This window comes from Trachypithecus francoisi, unplaced genomic scaffold (genome assembly GCF_009764315.1).
Source record: "Trachypithecus francoisi isolate TF-2019V2 unplaced genomic scaffold, Tfra_2.0 Lachesis_group0, whole genome shotgun sequence".
In the NCBI taxonomy this organism is placed as follows: domain Eukaryota; kingdom Metazoa; phylum Chordata; class Mammalia; order Primates; family Cercopithecidae; genus Trachypithecus; species Trachypithecus francoisi.
This window is the reverse complement of record NW_022681453.1, coordinates 59453625-59472645: the sequence shown is the minus strand read 5'-3', so window position 1 is coordinate 59472645 and position 19021 is coordinate 59453625. Positions and strand designations below refer to the sequence as shown.

The window sequence follows — 19021 nt, the reverse complement described above, 5'->3', positions numbered from 1 at the left end:
ATATCTTCCCAATACTAGAGATGCCATTTCTCCCCTAAATTGCTTATGATCTGTTACTGGAACAAGCACAAATGAACTTAACTTAATAAAGAAACAGCATAGCCACTTCCAAATCTAGAAGATAGGCCAAATTCACAAAAATCCAGTAACCCCACTTAAGATTTTTCAAGAATGACATTTCGTTTTGGGAAGGGAAAAAAATACATCAGATTGTTATTTAAATGATCTGATATCTGAGAAATCCCTTACATGCCATTTTTGGGAAATTGCAAAATTAGCTGGGGATGTATGGCACCTAACCATATTATCTCATTAATCTACTGAGGCAGGCACTATTCTAATTTTCCACATGAAAAATCTGGCTCAGAGGCTAACTCAAGCCTTTAATTTCAAATTGTGAGCTCTCTGTTGTATAGTACACCCATGTCTCATCTTTGAGAGATTGTAGTTCTAGCATTACTTGGTTACCTGTAACTGAATAAAAATTATTTTTCTACATGTTAATAGGTTTTTAATTCTTTATTTTGTTTTTCAGAGATTTAGGGGATACAAATGCAGTTTTGTTACATGGATATATTGTACAGAGGTGAGCTCTGGGCTTTTAGTATACCTATCACCTGAATAGTGAACACTGTGCCCAACAGGTAATTTTCAACCCCCACTACCCCCACCCCAATCCGCCCTCCTTCCTTTTGGAGTCCCCAGTGTCTATTACTCCCCTGAGTAAAAATTATTTTAAGAGAAATTTATTTAAACAGACAGGACAGGTTATTCTTACACTCTTGATAAAATTTCAACAGATCAAGTTTCTGTCCATTAAAAAATATAAAATCTTCGGCAAGGGATACTCCAGGGTGTTATCTTTCCTAAAATCTGTACTCAATTTTGAGAACACAGTTGCTTTTTGTACAACAGAATAAAGCAGATACACTGATAAACTTGGTGTAAATGCCTGCTGTATATATTGTCTCTAATATCTTAAGAATGTCATCAATTTTTAAAGATTCTGGAAATAAATTAAGGATATCTATGACAAATTGTAAAAAGTTGCTTAAATATGTAAATGGTATGGACTTCAGAGACTTGTCTAGTTGTTCCAGGTTTTTAAATAGAGGTATCTGTAACTCCTAAAAGGGCTAATAAATCAATAAAACTTGGACTCCAAAAGACTGAGAATCAATGTATACCAGTCTTAAGTGAGATAATAAGAATATTCAGCTATTCAAAGACTTCCGAAAAGGCAAGTGGAATGCTTAAGCCTCTGTGAGGGAATTACTTAAATGGTAAGGATCCAATCTTCATAATTTGTTTATGCATTTCTATACTCTGTTGATGCAGAGTCGGGGAGAATGGGAGAGACTACGGGCAGTATCATCCCTCCAGGTTGCACTAGGAAATGCCTGGGGGCATTTCTCCTGCAATATAGTCTCCACAATTACCTGATTTTATTTTATTTTATTTTATTTTTTGAGACGGAGTCTCGCTCTGTCGCCCAGGCTGGAGTGCAGTGGCCGGATCTCAGCTCACTGCAAGCTCCGCCTCCCGGGTTTACCCCATTTTCCTGCCTCAGCCTCCCGAGTAGCTGGGACTACAGGTGCCCACCACCTCGCCCGGCTAATTTTTTTTGTATTTTTTTAGTAGAGACGGGGTTTCACCGTGTTAGCCAGGATGGTCTCGATCTCCTGACCTCGTGATCCGCCCGTCTCAGCCTCCCAAAGTGCTGGGATTACAGGCTTGAGCCACTGCGCCCGGCAACAACTACCTGATTTTAAATGCCAACAACGACCTCACTGAAAAATACTACATGGATTCTGGACTTACTCCAGAAGAATGGGAAAAGAGGAGACACAGAGAACAAGATGAGTTGTGGATGTTCTTTCCTGCCTTGGCCAATTCTTTCACATGTAATGAGCAATGGAAAGACTTCAGTTTTACTGATAAATTACAAATAAAGTAAAAGTAGGAACATATATGATAAAAGGGACAGATTCAGGAATTCTGCATATGAAAGGAAAAACATTTTCTGCTTTGTATCTAGGTATCTGTGGGGATAGGATAGCTTAGAGAAAATTAGGAGCAGATAGATGGGGAAAGCACATTACGGTGCTATGAGATTATGGATACACATTGTGAAAAAGACTGAGGCTTTACAATTTAATTCATTTTGCAATTATCCTTTCTTTATGTAAAACACTGAATTAAGGTGGAATCCCTGCTCTCAAGGAACATACGATCTAGTTGGTGAAACATGGAAATGATCAACTGAAATGCAGGTCCAATTAAATAAATGACATAGATATGACAGCAAAGTACTCTTTGAACACAGGAGGGAAGCATGTATTAAAAGAAGAGATAGGGGCTGGCTGGGCGCAGTGGCTCACACCTGTAATCCCAGCACTTTGGAAGGCAGACACAAAAGGATTAGCTTGAGGACAGGAGTTTAAGACCAGCCTGGTTAACATAGCAAGACCGTGTCTTTACAAAAAAGAAAAAAAATAGCCAGGTTGGTGGGGTGAGTCTGTAGTCCCAGCTACTCAGGAGGCTAAGGTGAGAGAATCACTTGAGCCCAGGAGTCTAAGGCTGCACTGAACTATGATCATACTACGGCACTCCAGCCTGCGCAACAGAGTGAGACCCTATCTCTAAAATAAACTTAAAAATTAAATAAATAAATAAATAAATAAATAAATAAATAAATAAATAAAAAGATGGGAAGGGGGCAGATAAGGCTCATTGGAGGAGGTAACAATAAAAATGAGCCTTGAAGAAATTACTACCTGATAGAGAAAGGGTAAGGAAAAGCATTTTGGGTTAACAGCCTAGTATGCAGAACAGTCCAGAAGAAGAAAATGTAATAGCACCTTCATGATAACCGAATGGCTGGCGAGGCTGTAAAATAATGGCACAGGAGAGGGCTGTAGTGAGAAATGGGCTGCTAAGGTAGGTCTAAACTACCGTTCTAAATTTTATGTCAAGGATGTCACTGAAGGTTTCCCAATGATAAGAATAGTACAATCTCCTTTGGAATTTAGACTTATAGATCCAAAAGGCTACTTGACTATATCAAAATCTTTATGTCCAAAACCAAACATCATAATCTTCTTCTAAACTAGATCTTCTTACACTGTTCCATATCTCAGCAAAAGCATCTATCCATCAAGCTACACAAGCAAAAACCAAACCAAATCAAAGCCTAGGAGCCATTCTTGACATCTTCTGCCTTCTACCTATATCCGATCCAACAATAAGGTCAATTTTACTTTCCAAATTTCCATTATAATACAGAACATTCTCCATCTACCTCTACTGCCATCACCTTGTGATGAACTCTTATCATCTCTCTCCTGGACCACTCATCCTGACTGATCTACCTGCATTCACTTAGGTTCTCATTTAAGCTGAAGAAAGTATTTTTTTAAAAGGCCTAAATCACTGAATACTTAAATTCTTTTAGTAGCTTCCTATGATTTTAGAATGAACAAGAATCTGAACAGTCTATAAAGTCCAACATGGTTAGGCCCTGGATCTACCTCTCTAGATACAAATACAAAATATTTGTATTTTTTAGTAGAGACGTGGTTTCTCCATGTTGGTCAGGCTGGTCTTGAACTTCCAATCTCAGGTGATCCTCCCGCCTCAGCCTCCCAAAGTGCTGGGATTACAGGCGTGAGCCATCATGCCTGGCCTAGATCTTTGTTTTACAGTATGCTTCCTCTCCCACTTACCCTACCCCACTCTAGTCACACTGGCCTTGTTTCAGTGCCCAGTGCTTATCCTATTTTTTCTCACCATAGTGCATTTGCAATATTGCCTACTTATCTGCCTTTCTTCAACTCTCAGCCTACCCTTTTGCTAAATGCTGGGTATGAAATGATGAACAAAACAGTCTCTGCTTTCATGAGGTTTATGGCTGAGTGGGGAAAAGTGGTAGAGACAGAAAAACCAGTAACCAAACAATATAAACTGTGTAAAGTGCTAAAAAGAAAAAGAACAGAATGTTGTGAGAAAAGGATAGTGTAAGGGAGGAAAATCTGTTTTAGTCTGGGAGGTCACAGAAAGCTTCTTTTAACAAGAACACATTTGAACTGAGTCCTCAAAGATAGAAAAGGAGGTTGCTACTTTAATTAGGCCATAAATGAGGAAAAGCACTATTATAGTAGGTTTCACATGCCAGGAAAATAGAGAATTTGGAATTTTATCATAATTGAGATGAAAACAGAGTTAAAGAAAGTAGCAATTCAAAAGGAGAAAAATAAAAAGGATTTATCTATTCACTGCTTCTTAGAATTGACTTGGTTGAAAGGTTATGATCATCTTACCAAAAAGGCTTACAGAAGGAAGAGAAAGATACTGAGAGGAAAAGGTCAGTAAACAGGGAGGAGGGCACCTGCCAGTAACCTAATGGAGTATATGGAGAGTTGTATTTACAAGGCTTACATAACCAATGAGTCAGCAAAAAGTCAGGTGTCAATGGATCTCTTCTGTGGCCACCCTAAGCAGCTAGGAAACTTGGCTCTCTGAGATAGGAATATACCTTCCAGTAACATCTGCCTAAGTTAGGATGAGGAAAAGTAAAGTCCAATGTTTAGAAAAAACATAAGAAATAAGATCCAACTTAAAGCAAGGTGATTCTGATAGGATTTTGCAAATCTAATGCAACTCGTTTCTCTAATTTGTAATAAAACACCTATTAAAGAATCCAGAAGCAAGACTCCAAAATCTGCAAAAAGTAAAACTTACATTTTAAACAGAAAACGTCCTTATCTTTTTTGAGGTCCATAAATATTGGAGGGCTACTCTCTACAACTATCTTTTCTCTAATAACGGCTAATACGTATAAACAGTAACAGAAAAAGGCTTCATATCAATAGAATTGGGTCTGGCAAAGAAAATGAACAAAAGAGAACATAAAAGAGATTCAGTCATAGTAAAGGCAAAGAGATACAGCATTCACAACCACTTGATATCAAACAGCAATGACAATGAACCCAAGACAAATATCCACCAACACATAGCTATGAAAATAGCAGACTCCTTATCCTGCCTTCCTCCACCTCCATACTTATGTTCTCAGCCTATTACTGTTCCAGTGGCAACAACTCTATAACAGGAGGAAGGCTTTATTTTTCCTTCTCCCGCTTCAGACTATAGAAAAAGCAGGAAAAAAAAAAAGCATAATTATGACTATTCAAAGAAAAGAAAAGAGGTTTGTTAGTCTACATTCTTTGCTCTGGAAATTCCTGGCTTCTGTCTGTTGAGAGAGACACATGAGAAAACTTGGATTATCTCTGAAGGTCACAACTGAATGACCACAAGTTATGTTTCTCCTTCTGGTTCCCTTGGTCATCCTTTTCCATCAAAAGTGATTTTGCAAAATGTTTTAGTTATTGCTAAGAAGCAATTCTATACAGCTGATATAGAAAGGTCAAAAAATAAGAAAAAAAATCACAACACATTTATCTTACCAAAACCCCCTGTCAGGCAGTCTGCTGATTTTGCTTGCCACAAAGCTCATCCTTCATTTGTGCACTGCCAGAGCAAGCTTGGATCGTAAAAACAAATCACAACCTCTCTTGGCTATAAGCTCTTTCCATTTGTTCCAGCTTCCAAACTGCAGAGGAGCTGTGGCATAGTCTGTCACTGCTGCACATACTTGGTTTCCGAGAACAACGCTGCAAATGAGGACAGCTACCACTGGGAATGCTTTCCCCCACCAAAGAGCCAGCCGCAATGAAGGTTCTAGTGGATCCCTGGGCTTCTCACCTTCACAGTCTCAGAGAAGTGACTTTCACAAAACAGGCAGGTACAGCCGCACCACATCAATACCCTCGCATAGCCAATCCTCCGCAGTGCCCACCTCAGCCTATATACAGTTTCAATTCTATCTCCTGTAGCAACTCTTAGAGCTTTCTATATCTGGGAGCCTAGGAGAACTCGGTGCTGAATAAACAGAAAGCTTCTGCCAAACAAGCATCTGTGTGTGTGCGCGCGCACGCAGTTTGCTAGAGCAGCTAATGCAAATGAATAGTTTGACTCTGAGAATGGAGATCACAGACAGTATCTGCCTCTCTTCTCCAGCTGTGAGCATCTTTTATAAAAGACAAAAGCACCACACTGGTTGGATTTAAAGCTACAGGGTATTAATTTAACATTCACATTTGTCTTCTCATTTAAATCAGATAAGGTTGAAAGAATCGCTTAAAGAAGATTAAAAACATTCTAAATAAAATAACACTGTTTAGGTAGCTTGGTTCAGTAAATACAAAGAAAAAGCAATCTACCTATATTTCAATAAAGGTCCAGAAGATTGCCAGAACAGATTTCCATGTAAAATTTTCTAATGTTTCTTCTCTTATTTTTCATTTTATGTTGGCAAAATCATTTAAAATGAAAATAGAACATGAGTGAGAAAACAACTAGAAAAAGAAAACTGAGCACGAAACCGTAAAATTGTATTCACTATGGACAGAGAAAAAAACACTCTGAAATCTAAGCAAGAGATTAAAACATCGCAGTCATAAGCCCAGGCTCAGCCCCTGTATCATCATACACACTATTTACTGAACACCCGGGACACTACATGACAGTACTGAATATTTTATTAAGACTGTTTCTGACTTGAAAAAGTCACTTTGGGGCCGGGCGCGGTGGCTCAAGCCTGTAATCCCAGCACTTTGGGAGGCCGAGACGGGCGGATCACGAGGTCAGGAGATCGAGACCATCCTGGCTAATACAGTGAAACCCCGTCTCTACTTAAAAAAATACAAAAAACTAGCCGGGCGACGAGGCGGGCGCCTGTAGTCCCAGCTACTCGGGAGGCTGAGGCAGGAGAATGGCATAAACCCGGGAGGCGGAGCTTGCAGTGAGCTGAGATCCGGCCACTGCACTCCAGCCTGGGTGGCAGAGCAAGACTCCGTCTCAAAAAAAAAAAAAAAAAAAAAGAAAGAAAAAGTCACTTTGGGATTTAGGCAAGTTATCAGATCTGAACCTTATTTCTTCATTTGTAAAAGCAGTTGTAGGGAACACACATAGGAGGAATTTAAATGATTACAAATATAGTGTGGCATGTATAAAGTATATCTACTAATATTTCTCTGAGGTTAACATGCAGAAAGGAATCAGACATGAAGACAATTTAATACAGTAAAGCTTATGAGCCTGGGGGTGTGATATGAGCCTTTCTATGAGCCTGGAGGTGTGATAATTTCTTTACTTTTAGTTAAGTATGGGTCTGGAAGCTCAGGCCAGCACAGTACTGACAGGTCAAAGAAGGTCTCTCTATCAGTATTCACCAGCTGCATTTAACATTCTTTCACTTAAACCATGCAAAGCCCTCTGAATGGAATCCAAAGCACCTTGAATGAATATAAAGAAAATGTTGGGTTGAAACCATGGCTCCAGAAATTCCTTTACCATCACAGAACTCTGACCCTGACTTTCCACAACAATAAATAATTTGATTTAATAGAAGTTTTGTTTTCACTTAAAAATTAGGTGGTAAGGTTTCAACTGAGTAAATACGTTTCTACAAAAACAACAAAAACCCCAATCCTGTATCACTAGCATCAACACTAGCTGTTGCTTGCTTAACTCTGTTTACTAGCATTTTCAATATCTTCTTTTAAGACAATCATGCTTATTGTAGAAAACTTTGAAAGTGCAAATGAGCAGAGAAGAAAGCAAAAACTATCTGTAACCTCACCACTTAGAAGACCAAACAAACCACTATTACCACTGTGATTTCCATCCCTTCAGTTTAAAAAAAATATATGTACAAGTATTTTGTTATTTCAAATCAGTTGTGATTTCAATTTGAAGGACTCTATAAGAGAATCCATATTTTTTCCCTTCCTCTCAAAAATCACTTACTGTAACTGTACTCCCATAGTAATATATCTGATGTGGGTTTTTAAATATACCGAGCTATTAGATTGTGTGCAGTCTAACATAAAATCTAGTAAGTTATTATTTTCTTCACAATTATACAGCTGAATGTTGGGGATTGTATATTCTTCCCTGGGTAGGTACAGTATTTAATCTTTGGTAAGATTAATGTTTGTTACAATTCTATAATTTTAAGTACTGTTGGCACTCACAGGTATTTCCAGTGCTTCTTCCTTTTCTGAACACACATGGAAGACTACATTTCCCAGTTCCCTTTGCAAGGCCATGTGACTAGTTCTGACCAATGGGTTGTGAAAAAAAGGAAGTGAGTGTGTAACCTAAGTCAAAGCATTTAATTGCTAATGTGAAGCTCTTTTATCCTCTCTTACCCTGCCATTGAGATCACTGAAGCATGTGTTGAGACATGGTGCCATGGATCAAATCTGCTTTGACTGGATAAACCACTAAATGGAGGACAGCTGCCCTGGACAGTTGTCTGGGCCTAAAGCAGACTTTGTGAGAAATGTTCATTGTATATTTGACATTGTATATTTGACAGTTTGTTGCAGAATGTGAAAGACAAATCACTTATTTATTTATTTTTTAAGATGGGGGTCTCCATCTGTTGCTCAGGCTGGAGTGCAGAGGTGCCATCTCGGCTGAGTGCAATGTCTGTCTTCCAGTCTCAAGTAATCCTCCTACCTCAGCCTCTCAAGTAACTGGGACTGCAGGTGCACACCACCATGCCCAGCTAATTTTTGTATTTTTTGTAGAGATGGGGTTTCAGCATGTTTCCCAGGCTAGAAAGACAAATCTTGGGAGGCCGAGACGGGCGGATCACGAGGTCAGGAGATCGAGACCATCCTGGCTAACACGGTGAAACCCCGTCTCTACTAAAAATACAAAAACTAGCCGGGCGAGGTGGCGGGCGCCTGTAGTCCCAGCTACTCGGGAGGCTGAGGCAGGAGAATGGCGTAAACCCGGGAGGCGGAGCTTGCAGTGAGCTGAGATCTGGCCACTGCACTCCAGTCCGGGCGACAGAGCGAGACTCCGCCTCAAAAAAAAAAAAAAAAAAAAAAAAGTGAATTTGATTTGCCTTGGAAAATATACTGCTGGGATGTGAAAAGAAGCCATGAAACATGTTAAAATTTTGGCAAAATTTAATCAGCGTTGATGGGTTTGTGTCTTTGGTTTACTGATTAATGCCTTCATCTATAATATGAAAAATGATTCTTATTTGTGTGTAATTTTCTTAGAGAGCACAATTCTCTGGCTTTATGTTGGATTATGTTCTAGATGATTAAATACAAAACAAATCAAACCAGAAAGAACAAAGGTTCTTTACTTGTGAAAGAGCTTAGGTTCTTTACAATTGTAGTACCTTATCTTTTATTCTCATTTTGATTAAATAATCAAGTATTGTTTCTTATCCATGATCCTATCTTAATCAGGGACCCAAATCTCCTTTGTTAAACTCTTTCGATCTTGCCTTCCCCAAGATTGAATCTTTTTTTTTTTTTTTTTTTTTTTGAAACAGGGTCTCTCTGTGTCATCTAGGCTGGAGTGCAGTGCCTCAATCTTCCGGGCTTCAAGTGATCCTCCCACCTCAGTCTCCCAAAGTGCTGCGATTATAGGCATGAAACACTGTGCCCATCCCATGTTATCTTATTGTTCTATTTTTTGTGGCTATATGAGGAAGCCCTTTCATTTTCTCCTTAAACTACTTCTAATCCACATTTTAGTAGATTGATTCTGCCTCTGTGATCTGAACAAAACATTAAGTAGTATCTGATTTTCTTTTTTTCTTTTGAGACGGAGTCTTGCTCTGTCGCCCGGGCTGGAGTGCAGTGGCCGGATCTCAGCTCACTGCAAGCTCCGCCTCCCGAGCTTCTCCGCCATTCTCCTGCCTCAGCCTCCCGAGTAGCTGGGACTACAGGCGCCCGCCACCTCGCCCGGCTAGTTTTTTGTATTTTTTAGTAGAGACGGGGTTTCACCGTGTTAGCCAGGATGGTCTCGATCTCCTGACCTCGTGATTCGCCCGTCTCGGCCTCCCAAAGTGCTGGGATTACAGGCTTGAGCCACCGCGCCCGGCCAGTAGTATCTGATTTTCATGGAATACTGAGCATTCAGAAACATACTGAGTTTTCCTTAACTTCTTATGGCAATATTGTTATTTGCATAGGATCAATACCAATCTCATCTCCTTTTTATCAAGATATAATTGGATTCTGTAACTGTATATACTGGAATCTCATAAATGAGAACATCACATTTGAGAATGATTCTCATTGACAAACTACTTTAAGAAACAATAGTTGACTTTATATAGGGAGCCAATGCCTAAAAGAAAGTACTCCCAGGAACACTGGCCTGATTCCTGAGGTGGTAAGGAAAGTCACTTCCTGGCAAGCCTTAGAAAATACTGGGGACTTGAAGATGAGATTAATTCACCCAAATTTATACGTACTGCAGGTGAAATCCGGTGAGAGAGTTTCTCAGGTGTATTTCCTAACCTTAGTATAGTAAATATTAAAGAGTGTTTAAAAGTCCAATCTGAATCCTTATGAAAACCTCCACACAGAAGTTAATTGTGTTGTCTTAGTAATTGCTCAAAACTGTACGGCTCTAGATTTGCAAAGATAGTTCAAGGAAGTCCCTGTATGACTAACTAGCACTGTGGCTGCACCTATGTGAATAATCAGGCCAAACCTAATGAGACTGTCAGAAACCTTTACACCTGCAACTTCAGCGTGAATATGGGCTAGGTAAAATAAGGCTAAGACCTGCTAGGCTGCATTCCCGGCAAGTTAAGGTATTCTTAGTCACAAGATGACATAGGAGGTCACCATGAGATACAGGTCATAAAGACCTTGCTGATAAAACAGGTTGCAGTAAAGAAGCCAGCTAAAACCCATCGAAAACAAGATGGCGATGAGAGTGACCTCTGTTCCTCCTCACTGCTACACTACCACCACTAGCTCCATGACAGTTTACAAATGCCAAAGCAATGTCAGGAAGTTACCCTATATTGGTCTAAAAAGGGAAGGTATGAATAATCTACCCCTTGTTTAGCATATAATCAAGAAATAACCATAAGAATGGGCAACCAGTAGCCCCTGGGGCTACTCTGCCTATGGAGGCCACTCTTTTATTCCTTTACTTTCCTAATAAACTTGTTTTTACTTTACTCTATGGACTCGCCCAAATTATCACTTGTGCAAGATCCAAGAACCCTCTCTTGGAGTTTGGATTGGGATGGCTTTCTGGTAACAAGACTATTTTCTGATCAAAAATAACATTTGGAGATATTCGGGACGCTGAGATGGGAGAATCACTTAAGCCCAGCAGCTGAAATTTGCTTTGAGTTGTGATTGTACCACTGCACTCCAGACTGGGCGACAGAGTGAGACCCTGTCTCTTAAAAAAAAAAAAAATCATAATTAATAATAATCTTTGAAAATTATTATTGATCACAAGAGAGATGGGAGACTGTCAGCAAAATTTATGGAAGACCAAAATGGTAAAAGATTTTGAGTGTCCTTTCAAGGGAATGCTAGCTGTTGTCTACTGGACCCTTTGAAGTTATCTGATTTTATAAAGGTGTGAATCTTTGTTTTTAGCTGGGCTGTTTTGCAAGTCTCTAGAGATAGAAATTACCTCATGGACAATGTTTGTGACGCAATGTGTATTAATTAGTCTGTTCTCACGCTGCTAATAAAGACATACCCGAGACTGGGTAATTTATAAAGCAAAGAAGTTTAACTGACTCGCAGTTCCACAGGGCTGGGGAAGCCTTGGGAAACTTACAATCATGGTGGAAGGGGAAGCAAACACGACCTTCTTTACATGGCGGCAACAAGAATTGCCAAACAAAAGGGGGAAAGCCTCTTTTAAAACTATCAGATCTCATGAGAACTCACTAGCACGAGAACAGCATGAGGGTAACTGGCCCCGTGATTGAATTACCTCCCACCAGGTCCCTCCCACAACACATGGGGATTATGGGAACTACAATTCAAGATGAGATTTGTGTACGGACACAGCCAAACCATATCATTCCACCCCTGGCCTCTCCCAAATCTCATGTCCTCACATTTCAAAACCAATCATGCCTTTGAGGACTAAGCTCTGATTTTTATAAATCTTGCCCAAATTCCTATCTAAGGAGTCTGGGAAGTCATGCCCTACAAACCATAAATTCTCATCAGCTGGGTTTTATTTAACCCTACGTATCATGACTTACTTTCCAATCTGACTTTGGCATAATATTACGTGACAAAGAAGAAAATCAAAATATTTTACCCCAAAACATATTTCTCTGCCATATTTTGAAATGGCCTTGCAAAGCCATCCTTTGTAGGGGAAAATCTGCATCTGTAAAGAATCTCTATTAACACAGCTAATAATTTTCTTCCAGGCCCTACCAATCCTGAAGAGATTAACTGAGAGTCTAGCACCTTTAAAAGATGTGAATAGTAAACATTTGTCACCTGTTGTCTCTAAGGGCAGCTACTATGAGACTTCAAAAGAACCTTGGTCTCCACAATCTTTTATCTCAACCTGAGCATGAGCATTTCCTTTCTATTAATCCCAGGTCTTTAGACAAACTCAACCAATTGCAAACCAGAAAATGCTTAAATCTGCCTATAGCCTGGAATCCCCTGCTTCAAAATCTCCTTTGTGGACCAAACCAAGGTATTTCTCAAATGTATTTGATTGATGTCTCATGCTTCCCTAAAATGTACAAAACCAAGCTGCAACCCAACTACCTTGGGCATATGTTCTCAAACCTCCTAAGGTCTGTGTCATGGGCCATGGTCACTCATATTTGGCTCAGAATAAATCTATTCCAATATTTTATAGAGTATGACTCTTTTTGTCAACACCTTCCTAACAGTCCCTGAAAGTCTTAGCTCATTTCAGCATTAACTCAAAAGTCCACAGTCCAAAGTCTCATGTGAGACAAGGCAAAGTCTCTTCTGCCTACGAGCCTGTAAAATCAAAAGCAAGTTAGTTACTTCCTAGATAAAATGGGGGTACAGGCATTGGGTAAATACACCCATTCCAAATGGGAGAAAATGGCTAACATGAAGGGGCTACAGGCTCCATGCAAGTCCAAAATCCAGCAGGGCAGTCAAATCTTAAAGCTCCAAAATGATCTCCTTTGACTCTGTGTCTCACATCCAGGTCACACTGATGCAAGAGGTGAGCTCCCATGGCCTTGGGGCAGCTCCACCGCTGTGGCTTTGCAGGGTACAGCCCTGCTCCTGGCTGCTTTCATGGGGTGGTGTTAGGTGTCTGCAGCTTTTCCAGGTGCATGGTGGAAGCTGTCAGTGGATCTACCTTTCTGGGGTCTGGAGAATGGTGGCCCACTTCTAGCAGCTCCACTATGCAGTGCCCCAATGGGGACTCCGTGTGGGGTCTCTAACCCCACATCTTCCTTCCGCACTGGCCTAGCAGAGGTTCTCCCTGAGGGCTATGCCCCTGCAGCAGACTTTTGCCCGGACATCCAGACATTTCCATACATCCTTTGAAATCTAGGTAGAGGTTCCCAAACCTCAATTCTTGACTTCTGTGTACCTACGGGCTCAACACCACGTGGAAGCTACCAAGGTATAGGACCTACACCCTCCAAAGCCATGGCCTGAGCTGCTGGCCCCTTTTAGCTAAGGGTGGAGCAAGTGGGATGCAGACCACCAAACCTGTAGGCTGCACACAGTATGGGGGTCCTTGGCCTGGCCCACGAAGCCATTTTCTCCTCCTAGGCCTCTAGGCCTGTGATGGGAGGGGCTGTTGCAAAGGTCTGTGACATGCCCTGGAGACATTTTCCCCATTGTCTTGGTGATTAACATTCAATTCCTTGTTACTTATGCAAATTTCTGCAGCGCGCTTGAATTTCTCAGCAGAAAATGGGTTTTTCTTTTCTTTTGCATCACCAGGCTACAAATTTTCTAAATTTTTATGCTCTGCTTCCTCTCAAACACTTTGCCACTTAGAAATTTCTTCTGCCAGATACTGTAAATAATTTCTCTCAAGTTCAAAGTTCCACAGATCTTTAGGGCAGGGGCAAAATGCCACCAGTCTCTTTGCTAACACATAACAAGAGTCACCTTTGCTCTAGTTGTCAACAAGTTCCTCATCTTCATCTGAGACCATCTCAGCCTGGACTTTATTGTCCATATCACTAGCAGCATTTTGGTCAAAGCCATTCATCAAGTCTCTAGGAAGTTCCAAACTTTCCTGCATCTTCCTGTCTCCTGAGCCCTCCAAGTCTCTAGGAAGTTCCAAACTTTTCCACATTTTCCTGTCTTCTTCTGAGCCCTCCAAACTGTTCCAACCTCTGTTACCCAGTTCCAAAACTGCTTCCACATTTTTGGGTATCTTAATAGCAGTACCTCACTCTATTGGTACCAATTTACTATATTAGTCAATTTTCATATTGCTATAAAGAAATACCCAAGACTGGGTAATTTATAAAGAAAAAGAGGTTTAATGGACTCACAGTTCCACATGGCTGGGGAGGCCTCACAATCATTGTGGAAGGCAAAGGAGGAGCAAAGGCATGTCTTACTTGGTGGCAGGCAAGACAGCATGTACAGGGGAACTGCTCTTTATAAAACCATCAGATCTCATGAGAACTCACTATCACGGGAACAGCATAAGGGTAACTGCCTCTATGATTAAATTACTTCCCACTGGGTCCCATGACACATGGTGATTATGGGAACTACAATTCAAGATGAGATTTGGGTGGGGACATAGCCAAACCATATCACAGTGTAAATGAATTCTGTCTGGGAGAGAATATAAATCTCTTTGAGTCCAATTCTCATTTGGACTGATTTTAACATTTTATTGGTTCTTTTGTTAATTAGAGCTAAAAATATCTGTGTGCTCAATTTGTACATGAGTTATAATTTTACTTCAAAAAAATAACCTTTCACATTTGGGTCTGTACTTTTCCTTTTTTAAAGCAACTAATTAAAAAGGAATTGTTTAGTTAGAGTTAGCAGCTAAAGCCCTCTGTCTATTTTCTTAAGGCCTGTATAAAAGAGCTACACAATATTTTTACATTTTTAAGAAGTTGTAAAAAACAATAAAGAGTATGTTACAGAGAACATACAAGGGCCTCAAAGCTTAAGATATCTAGTATCTGGCCCTTTATAAAAAAAGTTATCTGCAAATCCCTGCTTTATTTTAATATAAGCAATCAACTTGACAACATAGAAGAGGGTGAGAATTAAATCAACATTTTAGTAGAAAAGTCAAGTTAGGATCCAGACTGAGAAAATCTGTTCTTAACTAAAAAACTATCTTGATATATAGCAGGGATATTTTATTTGATTACATGGAAGATTTCCTTTGAAAAAATGAAAGAAACTTTTATGCCAGGCACAATGGCTCATGTCTGTAACTGCAGCATTTTGGAAGGCCAAGTCAGAGTATCAGAGGCTTTTGAATAGGGGCTGGGTAAAATAAGACTGAGACTTACTGCGCTGCACTTCCAGAGGGTTAGGCATTTTAAGTCACATATGAGACAGGAGATCAGAACAAGATACAGGTCATAAAGACCTTGCTGATAAAATAGGTTGCAGTAAAGAAGTCAGCCAAAAGCTCATTATATGCTAATTACAATGCATTAGCATGTTAACAGATACTTCCACAAGTGCCATGACAGTTTACAAATGCCATGGCAATGTCCAGAAGTTACCCTATATGGTCTAAAAGTGGGAGGAACCCTCAGTTCCGGGAACTGTTCACCCCTTTCTCAGAAAACTCATTAATATTCCACCTCTTGTTTAGCATATAATCAAGAAGTAATAATACATATCCTTAGTTGAACAGCTCAAGCCACTGTTGCCTATAGAGTAGCTATTCTTTTAGTCATTTACTTTCTTAATAAACTTGCTTTCACTTCCTGTGAAAGTTCGCCTCGAACTCTTTCTTGCACAAGATGCAGGAACCCTCTCTTGGAGTCTGTATTGGGACCCCTTTCCAGGGTAATAGGAGGATTGCTTGAAGCCAGGAGTTCCAGACCAGGCTGAGCAACATAAGGAGAATCCATCTCTATAAAAACTAACAACAGCAAAAATTAGCAGGGTATGGTGTGGGGCATGCCTGTAGTCCCAGCTACTTGGAGAAGCTTAAGGGAGAAAAACAACTTGGGCCCAGCAGGTTGAGACTGCAACTGCACTCCAGCCTGGGAGACAGAGTGAAATCCTGTCCCTAAAACAAATGAAAAAAAAACAAAAAATCTTAGATATTACTTTATAAATAAGCTGTTCATTACTATTTTTTTTCCACTGAGTATTTTCACACTTCTCATCATTGATGGAAGTTTACCTAATATACCCTTACACAAAAACAAAACAGAACACAAATTTCATTGGAATCTATTTTATGGTGGGGTACTGTGGCTCATGCCTGTAATTCTAGCACTTTGGGAGGCTGAGGCAGGAGGATCACTTGAACTCAGGAGTTCCAGACTACCTAGGAACATAGTGAGACCTTGTCTCTAATCTTTATTTAAAAAAAAAAAAATCTAATGTATGAAATAAATCTGCATATTGCTAAATAAATATAATCTGGGTAATAAAAACAACAAAAAAAACCTATTAAGTTCAAAATCATCTCTGTCAAGAAAATATTTTTTCCTCAGTAATACAAACCTAATAATAGTCATTTTTATTGTGTTAGACAACAGCTGTTGAATATTGGGAGATGCTGAATATTTCACAGGGAAATAGATTTTACCTTTCCAAAATTTCCGGGGGAAAGGTGTCTTTTAAAAATCTTTTTTTTTTTTGAGATGGAGTCTCACTCTGTTGCCAGGCTGGAGTGCAATGGTGCAATCTTGGCTCACTGCAACCTCTACCTCCCGGGTTCAAGTGATTTTCCTGCCTCAGCCTCCTGAGTAGCTGGGATTGCAGGCGCACGCCACCATGCCTGGCTAATTTTTGTATTTTTAGTAGAGATGGGGTTTCATCATGTTGGTCAGGCTGGTCTTGAACTCCTGACCTCGTGATCCACCCGCCTCAGCCTCTCAAAGTGCTGGGATTACAGGCGTGACCCACCACACCCGGCCAAAAAAAATCTCTTTATTATACCACATTTTAACACTGTAAAAGCAGCTTTGATTATTAGCTCATGGCCCATACAACGGGATACCCTCCCCCATTATTCGGAAGCAAATCCTGGACAAAAGATGTTCTTAATAAAAGCCAATACTAGTTCCAGAGGCTTTCATATCATTAAAGTCTACCTCTACTGTCAGATGTCATCAATATGACTTTACTTTTTGGATAAAATTCTTAATGCTCTAATGCTCTCCTTACTTCTCTTTCCACTCTATTTTATTCATGAAGGATCCAGTGGGGAAAACTGTCCAAAGGCCAGGGAATTTTATCTGTTCCCACCGACTGGCTTTCTTGATGCTGATGTCTGACAACTGAGTGAATAAGTTTTTCCGAAAGTGGCAAAGACAGGAAAATAAAAGTTGAGTCAAGGAAAAAAGATAAATCTAATAATCAATTAACATCTGTAGTCACTTAAAACAGAGAACAGATCTACAAAGAAGGCATTAAGGATAAAATGTGGCAAATCAGTTGGCTGTGCATTACTCAAGGAGTCTCTTCTGTTCTCTCTCACCTGGCAACCACTTCAGCTAGAAAGTCCCTAATTGCATTAACCTCCTGCTGGGATTCAGTAAGACGTAGATTTTGTTTGACTTCAGCAGCTCTCTTTTTTTTTTTTTTATTTTACTTTTTATATTTTATTTTATTTTTATTTTTTATTTTTTTATTATACTTTAAGTTCTAGGGTACATGTGCATAACGTTTATATCATGTATAACTCCCCAATGCAATCCCTCCCTCCTCCCCCCTCCCCATGATAGGCCCCAGTGTGTGATGTTCCCCTTCCCGAGTCCAAGTGATCTCATTGTTCAGTTCCCACCTATGAGTGAGAACATGCGGTGTTTGGTTTTCTCTTCTTGTGATAGTTTGCTAAGAATGATGGTTTCCAGCTGCATCCATGTCCCTACAAAGGACGCAAACTCATCCTTTTTTATGGCTGCATAGTATTCCATGGTGTATATGTGCCACATTTTCTTAATCCAGTCTGTCACAGATGGACATTTGGGTTGATTCCGAGTCTTTGCTATTGTGAATAGTGCCGCAATAAACATACGTGTGCATGTGTCTTTGTAGTAGAGTAATTTATAATCCTTTGGGTATATACCCAGTAGTGGGATGGCTGGGTCATATGGTACATCTAGTTCTAGATCCTTGAGGAATCGCCATACTGTTTTCCATAATGGTTGAACTAGTTTACAATCCCACCAACAGTGTAAAAGTGTTCCTATTTCTCCACATCCTCTCCAGCACCTGTTGTTTCCTGACTTCTTAATGATTGCCATTCTAACTGGTGTGAGATGGTATCTCATTGTGGTTTTGATTTGCATTTCTCTGATGGCGAGTGATGATGAGCATTTTTTCATGTGTCTGTTGGCTGTATGGATGTCTTCTTTTGAGAAATGTCTGTTCATATCCTTTCCCCACTTTTGGATGGGGTTGTTTTTTTTCTTGTATATTTGTTTGAGTTCTTTGTAGATTCTGGATATTAGCCCTTTGTCAGAACCAGCCAGTGGGTGGAGGAATGGAAAAATGACAAAAGTAAGGAAATGGAAAGAAGTTTAAAATCTTTTGAAATTACTGCGGTCATATGAATATATAAATAAGACAAGGACTTTATTTCATTGCTTAGAACCAATTAGTTCAGAAAGGAGGGCAAGAGAGGCTTTTGCTTAGTGCCAGAATTATGAAATTTCAGCAAAGAATACAGGCACCGACCTTTAGACACTAAATTATGTCTTGCTTTCCAAGAAATACAGTAAGCAACAAAGACTGCTAATTTAGGCACTGCCTACCTCAATGGAATCATATACCACAATGTCATGTACCACCCATGGGACTCAAAGGTGCTGCAGGGAGCTGTTTTGAAATTGCAAAATATCATATAAAGCCATGATGGTAATACCACCTCCAGACTCAAAGACGGGCCAGGTAATTTCCAAGTACTACCTACAAAGCAACTGGACAGGCACACCAAAACTTATTTCATAAAATAAAATGATTCA

General features: G+C 39.9%; 1 protein-coding gene across 9 annotated transcripts in view; it reads right to left on the bottom strand.

The window, feature by feature from the left end:
- Nucleotides 1–19021, bottom strand: part of TMCC1 (transmembrane and coiled-coil domain family 1) — a 249804-nt gene that overhangs the window by 35835 nt on the left and 194948 nt on the right. Inside the window, exon 1 of one of the 9 annotated variants that reach the window (XM_033210830.1) lies at nt 5466–6021. The exons of 7 other annotated variants lie outside the window; for them this stretch is intronic. Coding sequence is in view for 1 of the 2 variants with exons in the window: in XM_033210831.1 (XP_033066722.1) it covers nt 5764–5820 (57 nt within the window). In the remaining variant the exon portion in view is untranslated. Of the gene's footprint in view, nt 1–5465; nt 6022–19021 lie in introns of those variants that run through there. One more of the 9 variants, XM_033210831.1, reaches the window with a different exon arrangement.